Below are 16,833 nucleotides of genomic sequence, written 5' to 3' on the forward strand. Positions count from 1 at the left end.
ACTGCCTCAGAGAACTGGGTGGGGAGGAAGGAGGTGTTGGGAGCCCTGATTGAAGCAGTCTTCTCAGACTCAGAAGATGTGAACTACAACAAATACGTGTTCTCTGCGTGGTAGGATTTCTTGCCCTAATGCACTCAACTTGATATTGAGTCTAAGAAGAGCAGATATTTACAGGCCTCCAGGACACATGATTCTGGAGGTTGTATAACCTCTGGCAGTTAAATGGCACTAAATAAAAAATGAGCTTACCTTAAATAAGTCTCTTCGAAGGTTATTACCCAAATCACATTTTAGAGGTAACAGAAATTCTTACGTCAAGCAGCCTGAAGTAACTGGCCTTCTTTTCCTAATGTAGACTTCAGGCAACACTGCAACTGTTTTCAATAAGCTGGTTCTCTAGTACCCTTTTAAGGTTCTAAGGATCAGCAGTTACATCCCTTTATAATGCCAGGACTTCCCTTTGTGTGGGGCTAAATCTGTCACGTATGATATTTGAGTCTATAGCTTTAAAGCCACCAGTATTGGTATCCTCCCAGCATTAAATGAGATCTCTGAGTCTTTGTATTTCTCCACATTTCACTTGTTATTCCTGACAAGTCATAATAAACATGCCATCCTATTCAGGGACAGTTTGAAAAATGGCACAGTAATAGGTCCTTAGCTTTTCTCAAACTCTGTTGTTCTGCCAGTGGGCTACCTGTGGTGCAGTAGACTCTCCCCGGTGTTAGCCCCCTTTTGAACCCATTTCTCTTGACTTGCTGGGAGCTTGGAAGGTCAGAGCTCCTTGTGAGTAAAAGTCAGCAGTGGCAGGGGGCGCCTGGGTGGCTCGGTCAGTTGAGCATCCGACTCCAGCTCAGGTCATGATCTCGCAGCTCGTGAGTTCAAGCCCTACGTCGGGCTTTGTGCTGACAGCTCAGAGCCTGGAGCCTGCTTCGGATTCTGTGTCTCTCTCTCTCTCCCTCTGCCCCAACCCACTCACATTCCGTCTCTGTCTCTCTCAAAAATAAACAAACATTAAAAAAAAGAAAAAAGTCAGCAGTGGCAGAATGGGGAACCTTCACGCTGTTGAAATGTTACCTTCGTGCTAATGTCTTCTGTGAACCTCTGAGCAAAGGGTAATTCAGGCTTGTCCTACACGGAACTATTAATTTTGCTGGATTTCTTCCTCTGAAGTGTGTGGATGACAGCAACAGGAGGACGTGAGGATTAGCAGCTATCTGTAGTGCATCTAGCACGGTGTGGTGTATAGAGACAATTTTGTTCCTTTCCTCCTTTCCTGTCACTGGCTTCCTTCAGGGATTCCTTAGTGATCAGGGCTCTGAGACAGAAGTGCTGTCCACAGATACTGCTAAGGGCTGTTTTGATTTCTTCCCCACCAGTTGGTTACATCATTCTGTTGATGCACTTGTGTTCTCGTTCCACTCTGATGGAGCCTAGAGAGGTTTATCAAGGCCAAAGGTAACATTTGGGCTTAAAAGATCAGAGTAGTATTCGGTGTATTTTTATTATCAGCACTGGAGAAGCAGTGAGCCTGTGCCAGTATCTACAGAGGTTTGCTTCCCCACTGCAAGTGAAAAATGAGAGCCCTTTCAAGTTGGTTCTAAATCTGTTTATCACGAGAGCTTTTTTGAAGTCTTAGGTTTATTCTGTCCTACAATGCCTTCTTAGAAGGAAGTGTAGCAATGACACCTGATGTCTCATCTGATGAAGACTTGCAGATGAGTTGACCTGAAGCACAAACAGTCCGACAAAGGGACAGCTGCCTCAAGCATGACAGGCAGATGCTCTTTCCATATTCTATTTGCTCTTCACTAGGACTCTAAAGTTCTCTAAAATTTAGTGAGACCACTCTTTTGTGCCTTTTGAACAGGAAGAATTTGCCATAGCATTCAGATAAAGTAATAGCTTCATCTGTTCATCCTGTTCTTATAAAAAAATTAACCTCCCTTCAGCCTCCCCACTCCTCAAAAATGCTGGCCCTTGGGTTACAATTCACGTTCTCTTCAGCCTCCTTTGCATTACTGCTCCAATATGCGAACTTCTCATTTCTGTTAAATTGCTCTACTGTTTTCAAACCTGGCTTGTGCATTTCTTCTTTCGGAATCTTGTTCACTGTTTAGAAACCAATCCTGGACTCTTCTCCACTAGTCCTTTGCTCCAATGCTATCAGTATAGCAGGCATTAGAGGAGAAAGGCCCCAAGAGACTATATCAGGATGGCATAGTACATTTGCTGATTCGGCTCTATAATGAAATAGGATAGCTAGGATTGCCAATTGTAAGGATCACATAAGCTTTAGCATTTTGAGTTCTTTTTTTTTTTTTTTAAGTTTATTTATTTTTGAGAGAGCAAGAGCACGAGCCAGGAAGGGGCAGAGTGAGAGGGAGACACAGAATCCGAAGCAGGCTCCCAGCTCCACACAGTCAGCATAGAGCCTGATGTGGGGCTTGAACTCACAAACTGTGAGATCCTGACCTGAGCCAAAGTTGGATGCTCAACCGACTGAGCCACCGAGGCTCCCCAAGAATCTTGAATTCTTAATCACTTAAAAGTTATGGCAGCAGAATTTAAAGGTACTACTTGTAGCAGAGATTGCTAGCTGTCCACCAAAATCCTTTCTCCTCTTCTGGACAGAAGTTAGATCTGATTTGCTGACCAGTACCATGTGAGCAGGTATGATGTACCACTTGTGGGCCAAGGCCTTTAAAAGTAGACATTTGCCTTCTCAGGGCTTTCTTCCTCTCTTGCTGCCTTGATCCTGGGGAGACCCAACCTCAGCCACACAAATGGCAAAGCCCTAATTATGGCAGAACCACAAGCCAGGAGCTTGGTCTCTGAATCGTTGCATGAAGGAAAGCCTCCTGCTGACCTACAATATCCACCCTGGATGTTAAAGGAACAAGAAACCAATTTACTGTGTTCGAGCCATTGTTTGGGGGAAGGTTAGTTACAGCAGTTAAGCCTACTCCAACAACCTTATTTAAAAGAATAGTATGGGGGTGCATTGGTGGCTTAGTTGAGCGTCTGACTCCGTCTCAGCTCAGGTCTTGATCTCAGGGTCGTGAGTTCAAGCCCCACATTGGGCTCCACACTGGACAGAAGCCTACTTAAAAACAAAAAGTATGAATTATGTTTATGCACAAAGGTCAAGCAAAGATGGAGTAGTCAAGCCTGGGAAGTGGGGTGGGGACTTCCACCATTGGAAATTTTCTATTACCAGTAAGGAAAGAAAACAATGAAAACAGCAACACAGTGCTGGTACAAATTTTACTTGATGTGGGAATAGTTCCTTGACCCCTGTCCGCCCCCCCCCCCCCCCCCCCCCCCCCCCGTCCCTGCTGAATTTCCTTTCATTCCCTTAACAGTCCTTGTCCTTAGTCCTTGCCTGGCACTTTTGGAACATAAAGAGCAGAAATGGGAGTACTATAGGGTAGGCAACTCAGGCAGGGCCTTTCAGGATATTAATCCCTTCAGGGGGTCTCGTCCTCAGCTTTGTGGACCCAGGAATAGGAGAGTTCGTTTTGCTTAAATTTTATTATTGAAGTATAGTGACACACAATATTAATTTCAGGTACACAACATAGTGATTTGACAATTCTGTACATCCATTGTACATCTGTGATAAGCATAGTTCCCACTGGGCAGCAAACATTATTGTATTATTGACTGTTTTCCCTATGCTGCACTTTTAATCTCTATGGCTTATTTTATAACGAAGTTTGTACCCCTTATTTCCCTTCACCTACTTTGTTCATCCCTCCACCCCCTCCCTCTGGCAACTATCAGTTTGTTCTCTATTTGAGTCTGCTTCTGTGTTTTAGATTCCATATACAAGTGAAGTCATATGGTATGATCTTTCTGACATTTCATTTAGCATAATGCTCATTAAGTCTGTCCATGTTGTTGCAAAGGGCAAGGTTTCATTTTTTATGGCTAGCATGTCATTGTATGTGTATATATATGCACCTCATCTTTACCCATTCATCTGTGAATGGACACTTAGGTTGTCTTGGCTATTGTAAAAATGCTGTGGTGAACATAGGAGTGCATGTATCTTTTCAAATTGGTTAGGAACAGAAATCTAGATATGTGTGGAGTTTATCAGGCTTTCCAACCCAGAGACTCCTGTTAACCATGATGTATAAACCAAAATGCCCAATCAAAATGATGATGAGCAACAGTCCCTCCAATATCCACTGTTAGGAGGCCCTCTTGCTGGTATGAGGGCAACAGGGAGACTAAGTGAATAACCAGAGCAGGCTGTTTGGTGAGTAAGGAAGGAGAGCAAATGGGAGTTGGATAATCTTAGAAGAACCCACTCTCTGGGCTGTGAATTAATCTGGTGATCCGCATCATGGAGTTGCATACTTAGTAAGCAAGATTCTTTTATGAAATTGAGTCTGTCTTCCTTGGAGAGTATTCTTTAAGACTGCCAAATTCTCTTAAGTTTCCTCTATAGGCTTTCTGCAGCTTTTTTCTGCTAAGTCAGTAACAATGAGCTGAGTTCTGTATTGTCATACTTATGAGTCTACAAGTTCCATGACTGGACTTGTATGTTCCCCAAGTTGTCACTTATCCACTGGGTTGATTCCTATGTATTTATTTGTCCTGTGAATAGTGAGTTAAAGTAGTCTTCAAAAGTTGGTTAATATTAATATTATTTAATTAGATAGTAAACCTTTTCTAATTGTATACCTAATATTATAAAACACCAGACATGCCCTGATGTCTTATACCTATTAAGAACTTAAATCCTAGAAGTGGCAGAGGGGGTGCAGATATAAACACGGATATAGCAAGTATAGGCACGGACATTCAAAATCTGTCCAGCCCAAGACTTGCCAATAGCAAGACTTGATACTGACTTAAAAGTTAGTCAAAGCTTCTATTAAATCTAAACTGTGCTCCTATACTGAGATCTTATAAAGTGCTTATCCCTTACGGCTTTTTCTTTTTAAAAGATTTTTATAGATGTTTTATATGGTCATATTTTTTATCTTGTATCCCAATGGCTTTGGCTTAGCATATTCTTCTGCCTTTAGTATTTTCTCTTTAAGTTTTCCAGATCTTCTCTGGGTGTTTTTATAGGATTAAAGAGCAATGAACAAAAGATACATACAGAATTCTGCAGCTGTAGGTGTATCATAATTTTGGAAATAGGATAAAGTTTTCTATTTTGCTTCCAATATCCCTTTTAGTAGTGATCCTCTGGTTGGCCTTATGTTACAGGCTGTTGGTTCTCAAATTGTTACATTTTATCAGTTGTTTGCTTTGAATAGAGAATGGGCTCAAAAAGTAAAGCTCAAAACTGTACAGTTTAAATTCAAGATGGGTCCGCGCTGGTGTAATCCAAATCTTTAACACAAATCTCTTCCAGAATTACTATCCTGTGACCATTTCCCCTTCACCGCCCTTACCTAGTCTCCAGTTTGAGAAGCAGGGCCTTAAGAATACAATCTATGGTAACATTATGTTCTCTGATAGTTCAGATCTGTTCATGATAGAGTTGGATTACTTAGTCCTAAGCCTTTATGGCATCCAACCAGTTTATTAAGTGGTTACATGGCAAGACTGGTACTTACCATAAGGTAAAAATTAACATATAATGACTGGTGTCATAATTCTTTGGAAAATGTGGAATCTAAGAGCAAAAATATTATAGTATATTGTCAGAATATATCACTATTTCAAAATGAAAAAAAAATTTTTTTAAGGATTTTATTTTTAATCTCTGCACCCAACGTGGGGCTCAAACCCACAACTCCGAGATCAAGACTGGCATGCCCCTCTGACTGAGCCAGCCAGGTGCTCTCCCCCCAAAATATTTTTAAGATAAGTCTGTGCTTTTATTGGTCAAAGAGGCTACTTGAGGGGGATTAAGCCGGAGGAGTGGGTGGCCCCGATGCTGGGGCCCCACGTTCATGGGCTTGTAGGTAGGGGAGAACTCCCACAGGTGGTGGCTGACCGTCTTGAGCTTGATATCCACCTGGGGGAAGGCCTTGCTGTTGTAGATGCCCGCCATCTTGTGTGGGACGTTGCTATCCAGCAGGTGTGTGTATTCACCATCTCTGGCTTGTCTGTGGGCGGTGCCTCCTGGTTGTCTCTGCAGGCACACTGGGAGCAAATGCTGCTTCCACTGCTGTCACTGAGTCAGCTGCTCGGAGGATGTGTCCAGCAGCTGGTCTAGGTGTATGCTGTAGTAGGTGAACCTGTGAGAGGTTTGCTGCTCCTCCATTTCCACCAACCTGTGTTTTTTACAAAAGGTCTCACTAGTGTTTTTAACATTTGTTTTTTGAGAGTGTGCAAGCAGGGGAGGGACAGAGAGAGGCGAGCAGAGGATCTGAAGCAGGGCCCCCACTGACAGGCTGACAGCAGCGAGCTCGATGTGGGGCTTGAACTCATGAACTGTGAGATCATGACCAGAGTCAAAGTCAGACACTCAACCGATTGAGCCACCCAGGTGCTCAGTTTTTAAAGAGAAGGGATCAAAAGGGATTCTTTGGGAAACCGTGTAGTCAAGAATATATGTTTTAGGGGTAGGTGGCCTGAATTTGGGTCCTGCTTCTGCCACTTAGCAGCTCTGTGATTTTGGGACCTTCCATTTTTTCATCTATAGAACAGCATGATTTTAGTGGTCTAATAGGATAGTTGTGAGTTTAAGAATTTTTGTCAAGCAATTAAAACGTTGCCTAGGATCTTGGTAACAAAGACCTTTCTCTTTTAGGATGCTTTAGGTCCTCAGATTGGCCTTTTATTAAAAAAAAAAAAAAAAGTTTATAATATGAAAATTACTATATGTATTTTTGCTCTAAATTAATAGTACTTAATTTTCTTTAAATTCTATTGGTTCATATTGGTATTTTACTTTCACTTTATAACTCTGGGATATGAGGTTTAATTGCTACTAATTTTGTGATTGTTAGGTTAAGTCAGTGAACATTTCTGGGCTTCATTTTCCATAACCCAGCTTTTTTTTGTCTGCAAAATGGTGTTCCTAATAGGATCTACCCCACAGGATTGCTGGGAGGACTGAGATAATCATGTGACAGTCCTGTCACAGTCATGTGACATTTTGAGTTCTGTGGCAAAATGAGTGTGATGTGTGCACTTTGTCACAAGTTCTTATTTGTGGCCCAGGCCAGTAAAAGTTGGAATAACGTATACAATTAATCTTGTCATCCCCAATTTGTTCCCAGGCTGCCGCCTGAAAGATTTTGGAGATTTGAGTTTTACTCCAGTCCCTAAAGATGATCTCTACAACAACCTGATTGTGAATCCTCGCTCAGTGGGCCTTGCCAACCAGGAATTGGCTGAGGTGGTTAGTAGAGCTGTGTCAGGTGGCTACAGCTGTGTTACAGTGGGAGGAGACCACAGGTAAGCTGGGATCCAGGGGTGGTGGAGGAGCTGGATAGTATGGTGTTTGTGGTCTAATGAGTTAACTTGTCTACTTCCTCACTTAAAAGTAAAATACCCTTCAGAATTTTGAAGGTATGACGTGCATAATAGCATCTTAAGATCTACGATCCTGAGTTGCTGGAGGCACCTATGGCTTTCATTGTAGGACACATTGTGTAGTATGAGGACAAGTTCAGAGATAGACAATCAAAGTTTTTAGAAACATGCTTCTTTCTTGAACTGTCTTATGACTTTCATTTGGCTATTCGAGAGAATTGGAAGGATACATTAGTAGGCTCAATTGTTTTAAGCGGTTTTGCAAATATGTTCAGGTTCTCCACTTGCCATGTGAATATGTTCTCTACCTTCACAGTATGGACTCTAGGATCCTTCTCTTAGTGAATCAGCATGTACTTTATTGAGCACTGCTTGATGTCTTCTCAAGTAGTGCTAGGGACTGTGGGAATTGTGATTTATTAAGACTAGATGAAATAAACATGGGATTAAAAAAATACTGAATTATACAGAATTTGAGAGAAAGAAGAGATCCTTCTGGGCCAGAGCAGTCCTATTTGAGCTAAGTAATAAAGGTTTTTGGCAGAAAGAAAAAAGGCATTAAAGTACTATGAGTACTGAGCACTTCATATAGATCTCAAGATTAATCTTCATGATAACGCCATGAAGCAGATACAGTTTTACTTAATCTGTTAGGAACACTGAGGGACAGAGGTCAGATAATTTATCCAACTTCTAGAGCCAGGAAGTAGCAGAGGTGAGATTCAAATTCAGAGGGCAAATTCTGAAGGCAATTAGCTTTTCTTTTGAGAGTCAATCTAGCAACTTCCCCTGAGGTGCACACAGAGCTTTTCAAATCTCTTAACAGAAGTTGAATCTTTGTTACAACTGGAAATGCAGGTAGATCTCATTAGGAATAAAATCTCAGGTAGAATAAGACAGTAGCTAGGTTTTCTACAGTGATCCAGTTAAATCAACCAGAGGGTGGGCCTTCTTCCTTTTAGTTCAGTGTTATCTCTTGAAGCTCATTTATATTGACTTTCTTTTGGTTGTCTATTTGGGAACTGCTTATCAAGGTGATCATCATAATGTCTGGCTTTTCTTTTTTCTGTGGTTATCTACATTGCAGCCCTTTTCACTGTTCCTGATTTTTCTGTTCAGTGCTAAAACTAAGGCTATCTGGAAGATTCTAGAAAGGAAGGGAGGAGTGTACATATTGAACAGCTACTGAACATTTTAAAGGAAGGAGGCACACCTTTAGGTCACCCTGTTCCATTTACACAATATGATATAAACTATGGTCTTAGACATCAAACTATCTCTGACTTAAGCCAAGATTATTATCCCTTTCAGAAAAGGAAACTGTCTAGAAAAACTAGATAACCTGTGCTAGATCACAGCTTTCTGGAAAACAAACAAACAAACAGTAAAGTCCACCACTTTTCACACTAGACCATGCTATCCTGCAAAAAGTCCCTTTGTGGGGCATGGAGCTTAAAATGTTGTCTCATGCTATACTGACCAAGAAGGATAGCTGTACTTAGTTCCTAAAATGCATAAGCTGCACTTCCCATCTATGTCAAATTCTTTGGTTACTGGGAAGCTGGGCAGCTTTCCAACCACAATTTCATCAGCTGTATTCCTACAATGGAGACAGGACAGTTAGCCCATGTACACAGAGTCCCAGGACAAGGAAAGGCAAAAAACACTGATACCTGAATGTCATGCTAATAGATAGAAGATAACATGCAAATAAATGTTTATTTAGTGATCTGATAAATGAGATCTTTAATTGGGTTCCCCTGTTACTTTAATGTCTTTAGCAATTTTGACTTTTCCTTTGAGGAAGTAGCACATAATCTTTCTACAAAGCTATAATGCTAATTTTTATCCTTAAAAAGTTAATAGAACTGTTTTTTTTCTTTAAATAACTGATTCTTTGAAAGTAATAATTAGATCTCCCTGGTCTTCCTTAAGTATTAAGAAATATTTGTGAGTTGTTACATATAGAACATACCACTTAACTGGATTTCATTCATTGAACAAATATGTAAGGTCCTTTTCTGGGCCAGGACTAATATCAAATTTTAGGGAGAGCAATGACCTCTGTCAAACTAGAATGATAAGCAGTCAACAAATTTTGAATCTTTGGAACCTTCCACTTCTCCTTAACTCACTCAAGGTTAATCTTTGGGAACTACAGGCCGAGGACTGTTGGTCATCCAAATCCAGCCGCAGTCTGGGGCCCTGACTTTGCCCTGAGGACAAAGTGTGAACTGCACTGACATGAGGATATTTGTTACTGGTGATGTTTGCCAAGCAGAGGGCCTCGATTATCATGTTTGTTTCTTGTAGCCTGGCAATTGGTACCATTAGTGGCCACGCCCGACATTGCCCAGACCTTTGTGTGATCTGGGTTGATGCCCATGCTGACATCAATACACCCCTCACCACTTCATCTGGAAATCTCCATGGACAGCCAGTTTCATTTCTCCTCAGAGAACTACAGGACAAGGTCAGTGGGCTGAAATGAAAAGAAAATTGAATTGCTTGCATGGATTATGCTGGGGCTTTGAGGAACTAGTTCAATACGATTTCTGTGAAGGATGGGCTGATGGTAGTGGTAGAAATGTTTAGTATTCCTTCATTTGTTCATCAAAATTATTACTAGGCAGTCTACTAGATGCTAGGGATATAAAGAGGACCAGGATATGGCCCCTGCTCTGAGGGAGGGTGTATGTGTGTCATAATCTTGCAAGAAAGGAAAGTGGCATAACTCTAGTGAATGATATACCTATAGCATGAGGACTTCTTGGTTAGAGGTCCCCAGTCCTGCTTCACTCTCAGATCCACTGGTCCAGAGGAAAGTAAAATTATGATTACCTCTAGGTAATATTTTCCTAGGTGGTTTAGACAACATGGGAGTCCAGGGGCGCCTGGGTGGCGCAGTCGGTTAAGCGTCCGACTTCAGCCAGGTCACGATCTCGCGGTCCGTGAGTTCGAGCCCCGCGTTGGGCTCTGGGCTGATGGCTCAGAGCCTGGAGCCTGTTTCCGATTCTGTGTCTCCCTCTCTCTCTGCCCCTCCCCCGTTCATGCTCTGTCTCTCTCTGTCCCAAAAATAAATAAACGTTGAAAAAAAAATTAAAAAAAAAAAAAACCATGGGAGTCCATATTAGGTATAGACTAGAATCTGTATATCCTTCCCCTCAGTGAGGGACCAAGTTAAAGCAGGATAGTACAAAAGTTATTCATTAGGCAGAATTCCTGTTTTGGCTGTAAGGCAACATAAGATGGCAACTGGGTTTTGTTTCAAGAACCATTCTGTAAACAATTCAGTAATGTACAAAGGGGTGAAAAAGGGCTAATCAGCAGTGTTCCTGTTATTTAGGTAAGTTAATGAGAAACTGTGGCTACCTTAGGAGAATTTTTTTTTTTTTATTCCAGGAAATTTGTGTTCTTCAGCTGCCTGCCTTCTGAATCATTTCTGCTTCTATCAGTTCTTTCCCAGTGCATGTGTGTCTTGTGCTGCTTTAAGCATATCTTGTAGGTAGGAGGAGAAAGCAGCCTGCATACATTGAGAAGCACACAGTAATTATCTTGGTCAGACCAAGAATCCTTGATGAGTCTTGTCCATTCCTCTTTTGACAGGTACCACAACTCCCAGGATTTTCTTGGATCAAACCTTGTATCTCTTCCCCAAGTATCGTGTATATTGGTCTGAGAGATGTGGACCCTCCTGAACAGTAAGTTGATATATTGGGGTTAAGCTTTGGGCCTGTCTCGGATATTTATGTTCCTTTTGATAGGTTGTTCCTTGCCTTAACCTGTTGTAGGTCACTATAGAGACAGACTCACCCCCAATCCCACCCCAACAAGGATTTGATTAAAAATGCTCTTTAAACTAAGGACTCCTTCCTTTGTATCTCATCCAGTTTTATTTTAAAGAATTATGATATCCAGTATTTTTCCATGAGAGACATAGATCGACTTGGTATCCAGAAGGTTATGGAACAGACATTTGATCTGCTAATTGGCAAGTAAGTAACTACAGTGGATGTCTACTTCCAAAGGGAAAAGTCCCAAAGGGAATAGGGCAGACTCCCAATGAACAACACACTTTAGCCCATGTCTTGAGGATAGCAGCTTTTTTTAAAATAAAAGCAAAATATGTACACATACAAAAAAATTCAAATAATTTGGAAAGGCAGAATATGAAACATAGGTCATATTCTTCCTCTGGGATTGGGAGGGGGTTTCCTTGAAGTCATTGCCCAGCTCCTCTGTCTCTCATGAAGTTTTTTTTAAGTCCATTTTTAAGTCTTATCTTTTGAGATGAGAAGTGTTTGTTCAACTGTTCCATTCTTTCCTAAGCTCACAATTGCTTCATCTGAAAGTTTTATATTGAGCAAATCTTGACAGTATAGCTAGAAAGATGGCAGATGAATGCCAATAGATGCTAATTATAAGGGCATTTGCTCAGTGTGGAGTCTTTATTTCCAGGTGATTAATGGCATACTACCAGGTAGCAATTACATTTCTTAAGCTGTTAAGAAATTTAGTTATCTAGCATATATGTGTTGTATGCTAGTTTCTGCTCTTGGAAACCAGGGCGAAACTGAAATTAGAATTGGGAGATAAGATTATAGACCTCAAATCAATTAAGTTCAGCTGCTATTATATGGAGAGACTGAGCAACTGTAACCTAGATCAATCTAGGAAAAGTGAAGAATTCCCTCTATTGACAGTTGTTAATGTGAATGGCTCTAATGCCTAGGTTAAGTCATAAGTATAAACTGCAGTTAATCTGAGGCACACAAATGGCAAAATTATGACGTGGCGTGTAGAAAGCTAATATGGTAATACACAGTAACATCCAGAATAGGAAACCTGGAAATCTGCTGTATTAGCAAAGTACCAGGACTAACAGCAACAAAATCAAGGAACTAAGACTGTAGGAAGGATCAATGTCCAAGTACACCCAAATGACTATTCTCTTATCCTCTTCCTCTCAAGAAGACAAAGGCCAATCCATCTGAGTTTTGATATTGATGCATTTGACCCTACACTGGCTCCAGCCACAGGAACCCCTGTTGTAGGAGGACTGACCTATCGAGAAGGCATGTATATTACTGAAGAAATACACAATACAGGTAAGAAGTGATCATCCTGTTAACTATGGAAATATGCTGACCTCTAACATGCCAAAAGATTTTCTTCTATTCCATGCCATTACAGATACGATATTTCTTAAACTTTTATAACTGAAAGTCATTTGGTCAGGCTAATAAGGGATAGTCATTTATAGGCATATTTTGACTTGGATCATAGCAAAATATGCGATGGTAATACTGAATAACCTGACAAACTGATATAGTCCTTTGCATCTGAATTGTCTAAAGGCTAAGATTAAAAAGCAAGGCCAAGTACCTATAATTTTTACCCTGACATTAAAAGTTAGTTCACTTGGAATTAAGAAGGTGGAGTTAAACCTTCTGGAAAATAGTTTAAAGATGGACAATATCTTGGGTCCTTTCATATAGGATAAGCCTTATACTAGAGCTTGATAGTTTATTTTTTAAACTTTAAAAAAAATTTTTTTTTTCTTTTTAACGTTTATTGATTTTTGAGACAGAGAGAGACAGAGCATGAACGGGGGAGGGTCAGAGAGAGGGAGACACAGAATCTGAAACAGGCTCCAGGCTCTGAGCTGTCAGCACAGGGCCCGACACGGAGCTCGAACTCACGGACTGCGAGATCATGACCTGAGCCACCCAGGCGCCCCTTTTAAACTTTTTTTTAAAGCTTATTTATTTTGAGATCGATCAAGACAGCTCAAGTGAGGGATGGACAGAGAGAGGAGAGAGAATCCCAAGCAGGCTCTGCACTGCCAGCACAGAGCCAACGCAGGGCTCATGACCTGAGCAGAAACCAAGAGTCAGATGCTTAACCTACTAAGCCACCCAGGTGCCCCTATTTATGTTTTAAAGTTTAATTATTTGAGAGAGGGAGGGAGGGGTGGAGAGAGAGAATACCAAGCAGGCTCCACACTGTCAGTGCAGAACCTGATGTGGGGCTCAATCTCACAAAGTGTGAGATCACAGCCTGAGCCAAAATCAAGACTTGGAGGCTCAACTGAGCCACCCAGATCCCCCTATTTCTAATCGCTCAAACCCTCTGGATTACTTCTGGGCTACAAAGTTTCCGGTTTAGTCAGTGGAAATCAGACACACAAATCATCAGAGACCCAGATGCTTGCACAGGAACTGGTGGAAATGCTGCAGTAACATGCCTGCTCATTTCAGTTTGGATTGAACTACACATTGCTAATAAAGGATTATACACTGAACAAATGTAATGGCACTGAGCAGGTCATGTACTATAGTATCAATAAATCAGTAGGTATATACACCCATGTTTCCAGGCTTCATGGCCACCCTAAGTGGTCTAAGTATACTGATACTTGTATTCTCCAATACTAGTCTGTTCAAATGACTTGAAGAGGTAGATTAACTTCACCCAGAATAACAACAAAAAAGTTTACCTCAAAGAAGTGGGGCCTGTGTGTTGGGGATGGGGAGTAGAAGGCATGTCTGGGTAGGTTCTTCGGGTTTACTCTTCCCTTCTCAAACCCTTTAGTACAAGTTCTTCAGCCCTCACAGACGGTAACAAGTCCAGATTAAAGTATGGCCAAGTCTTCCCTTGACTAAGTGCAAGATACTGGGTCAGTACGATGGGAGACCTAAACATCTTGTCAGACATGATACCTGCCCTTAACCTGCAGGGGTGAGACTAAGATCTGCCCTAATAACTATACTTCAGGGCATGCGGTGCCTTAAGAGATAAAACATCAGAGTTCAAAAGTGGGGAACAGCTCAAAAGATCTCTTCATACAACTACATCCAGACATCTGGAAGGTTCCTAGTAATACTGGACATGGCACATATTTTCCCAACAAGTAGGCTGAAAAATCCTACCTCCTCCCCACAGGCTCTTTCCTCATCTCATACAGAAAACCTGACAGCTATGCCTATTCTGTTAGTTGAAGAGGGATGATTGATTTTAATCTTACTCTAGTATACAGTGTTTGAACTTCATGCCCAAGAAGATGAGGTAGGTATAAGGGGTTCCTTGACTGTAGGTAATTTTAATAGTAGAAAATTACTTTTTACCTTGGCCTGTTCTATCTAGTAGGACGACCCTCACTGAAAAGAGCAGCTGGGGAATCTTCTAAGGTTTTGTCATGCTTTGTTCTTTCAGGATTGCTGTCAGCACTGGATCTTGTTGAAGTCAATCCTCAGCTGGCTGCTTCAGAGGAAGAGGCCAAGGCTACTGCAGGCCTGGCAGTGGATGTGATTGCTTCCAGTTTTGGTCAGACAAGGGAGGGAGGGCACATTGTCTATGACCAACTTCCTACTCCCAGTTCACCAGATGAATCAGAAAGTGAAGAACGTGTGAGAATTTAGGAACTTTGTGTGCTGACACGTTTGTCATGGGCATTCCAGAATTATGAGGCATTTGAGGGCACATATACTAAATGGTTGTCTGGGTCAATATTGCCTTAATGAGAACATTTGCGCATTCTCACAATTGTAAAGTTTCCTTTCCCTCTCCATTTTGGTGACCAATACTACTGTAAATTTGTGGGGTTTTTTTTGTTTGTTTTTGCAGTTCACAGGCTATTAATATGTTGGAGTACTATGTAAATTTAAAGGAGTCATAAACAGCATTTATTACCTTGGTATATCATACTGGTCTTGTTGCTGTTCCTTCACAGTAAAGTGGTTTTCCGTCTTCCCTCCCTTCTCCCAGTCTAGCTACACAGTGCATCCTTGAACCATTACCTTACAGCAGCACTCCGCTTATTCCCCATCCCTAACACCATTCATTCACAGGGTCAAAGTTCTGGTCCGCAAACCCTTCCCTCTAGGAAGTTCAATGCTTGTGAAAGAATTTGTAATAAACCAGACCCCCTAGGATGGCCAGCTCCAGTAAGATGACGATGGAAAGTAGCAGCTTGTTGGTTGTCACTCTACAAAGAGAAGCAAAGCAGGGAACAGTCAGAAGCCTGGATGTCCTTATTTCTGTCCATTTGTAATACCGAGGAGTTTGACCCTCAGGCTGAGGCTAGATACTGTGAGACAGATTGAAATTTTGTTTGATCACATAGCCACTGAAGTTAGTGTATATATAAGGTTCTTTCAAGTGACATCTTGAAAGCTTTTTTCAACTGTAATTTAGGGATAACACTACCTCACGGAAATGTTGAAAATTGTGACAACAGATACCAAAGCATAAAAATGGTTTCTTGATTCTAAAATGTTTTCAAATAGTAGTTACTTTCTCACTTTAAGAATAGCTTTCCTAGAGGCATCTGGCTGGCTCAGTAGGAAAAAGACGTGACTCTTGATCTTGGGGTTTTGAGTTCAAGCCCCATGTTGAGTATAGAGACTACTTAAATAAAACTTTAAAGGCTTTTCTAGGAGAGCTAGTGTTTATTAAATATGAAAGATGTCTTTTTTTTTTTTTTGAGTAGGCTCAATGTCCAATATGGGGCTTGAACTCATGACCCTGAGATCAAGCGTCAGATGCTCTACCAACTGAGCCAGCCAGGCACCCTGAAAAATTATTTCTGAAATCAGGTTGAATATTTCAAAGTAGCAGAAATATAATACCACTATCTAACTACTCTCTTCCTCCATCAACCCAAAAGGATACCTTTATAAAAGCAGTAAACTTTTTGAAGCCGTTATATTATCTTTTGTTAACACAAAGAATTCAATCTCTGGTTCTTCAAGGCAACTCTAACTGAAGCTTTCCTCTGGTTTGACAAGACATTTACCACTGTTTAGGAAAATCTCACTCTACTAGTTCCCTGGCTAGGTTGTAGTTTTGTTTAGTGCACTAGGGTTGTTTTTTTTTAAAGTCAACTTCTTGCTAACAGGACAGAACTCCCTGATAAGGGGCTTGCTTCCATGAAGGACAAGCAGAGCCAAAAGCAACTACTAAGCAGTAGCTGTAAAAAGTTTTCTCACCAAGTTCATACAACTATATTTCAAGGAACATGAAGCTCTATTACTCCCATGTGCTCTGAAGAATGTAAACTGGGATTAAAAGTGGACAAATTTTTGACTGCTCCAAGTCAGAGCAGCATATAATTTTAACAAAGAATTCTGTCCTGGGATATTTATACAAGATAATACTTTATTCTTTCTGCTTTATCAGGACCTTTGCAAGTCACTGTTTAATGTCTTAGAGGTAGGAGAAATTTTGTGACTTTTTAAAACTTACTTTCTGGACATTGAACGGAGAATCTTTCGACTTTTGCTCAAGTTTTCACTTGTGTTTACCAGCTGAGAAGAGAAAATAGCAATTATTTCCCCCTTTTAAAAGTAGATACTGTAGAACCTGAACATTCCTAAACTG

At 41.0% G+C, this 16,833-nt stretch overlaps 2 protein-coding genes across 3 annotated transcripts in view; one reads left to right on the plus strand and one right to left on the minus strand.

The window, feature by feature from the left end:
• Nucleotides 1-15,156, plus strand: part of ARG2 (arginase 2) — a 30,961-nt gene extending 15,805 nt beyond the window's left edge. Inside the window, exons 3-8 of one of the 2 annotated variants that reach the window (XM_047861383.1) lie at nucleotides 7,197-7,374; nucleotides 9,766-9,925; nucleotides 11,059-11,153; nucleotides 11,343-11,447; nucleotides 12,427-12,560; nucleotides 14,668-15,156. In XM_047861383.1, the coding sequence (XP_047717339.1) occupies nucleotides 7,197-7,374; nucleotides 9,766-9,925; nucleotides 11,059-11,153; nucleotides 11,343-11,447; nucleotides 12,427-12,560; nucleotides 14,668-14,873 (878 nt within the window). In that variant the 3' untranslated portion in view covers nucleotides 14,874-15,156. Of the gene's footprint in view, nucleotides 1-7,196; nucleotides 7,375-9,765; nucleotides 9,926-11,058; nucleotides 11,154-11,342; nucleotides 11,448-12,423; nucleotides 12,561-14,667 lie in introns of both variants that reach the window. The other variant, XM_047861382.1, reaches the window with a different exon arrangement.
• The window catches only part of VTI1B (vesicle transport through interaction with t-SNAREs 1B), a 31,002-nt gene continuing 29,279 nt past the window's right edge, over nucleotides 15,111-16,833 (minus strand). The window contains exons 5-6 of the mRNA XM_047861388.1: nucleotides 16,699-16,760; nucleotides 15,111-15,439 (exon numbers count right to left, since the gene is read on the minus strand). Of these exons, the coding sequence (XP_047717344.1) occupies nucleotides 15,343-15,439; nucleotides 16,699-16,760 (159 nt within the window). The 3' untranslated portion in view covers nucleotides 15,111-15,342. The remainder of the gene's footprint in view (nucleotides 15,440-16,698; nucleotides 16,761-16,833) is intronic.

Source organism: Prionailurus viverrinus, chromosome B3, assembly GCF_022837055.1.
Source record: "Prionailurus viverrinus isolate Anna chromosome B3, UM_Priviv_1.0, whole genome shotgun sequence".
NCBI lineage: Eukaryota > Metazoa > Chordata > Mammalia > Carnivora > Felidae > Prionailurus > Prionailurus viverrinus.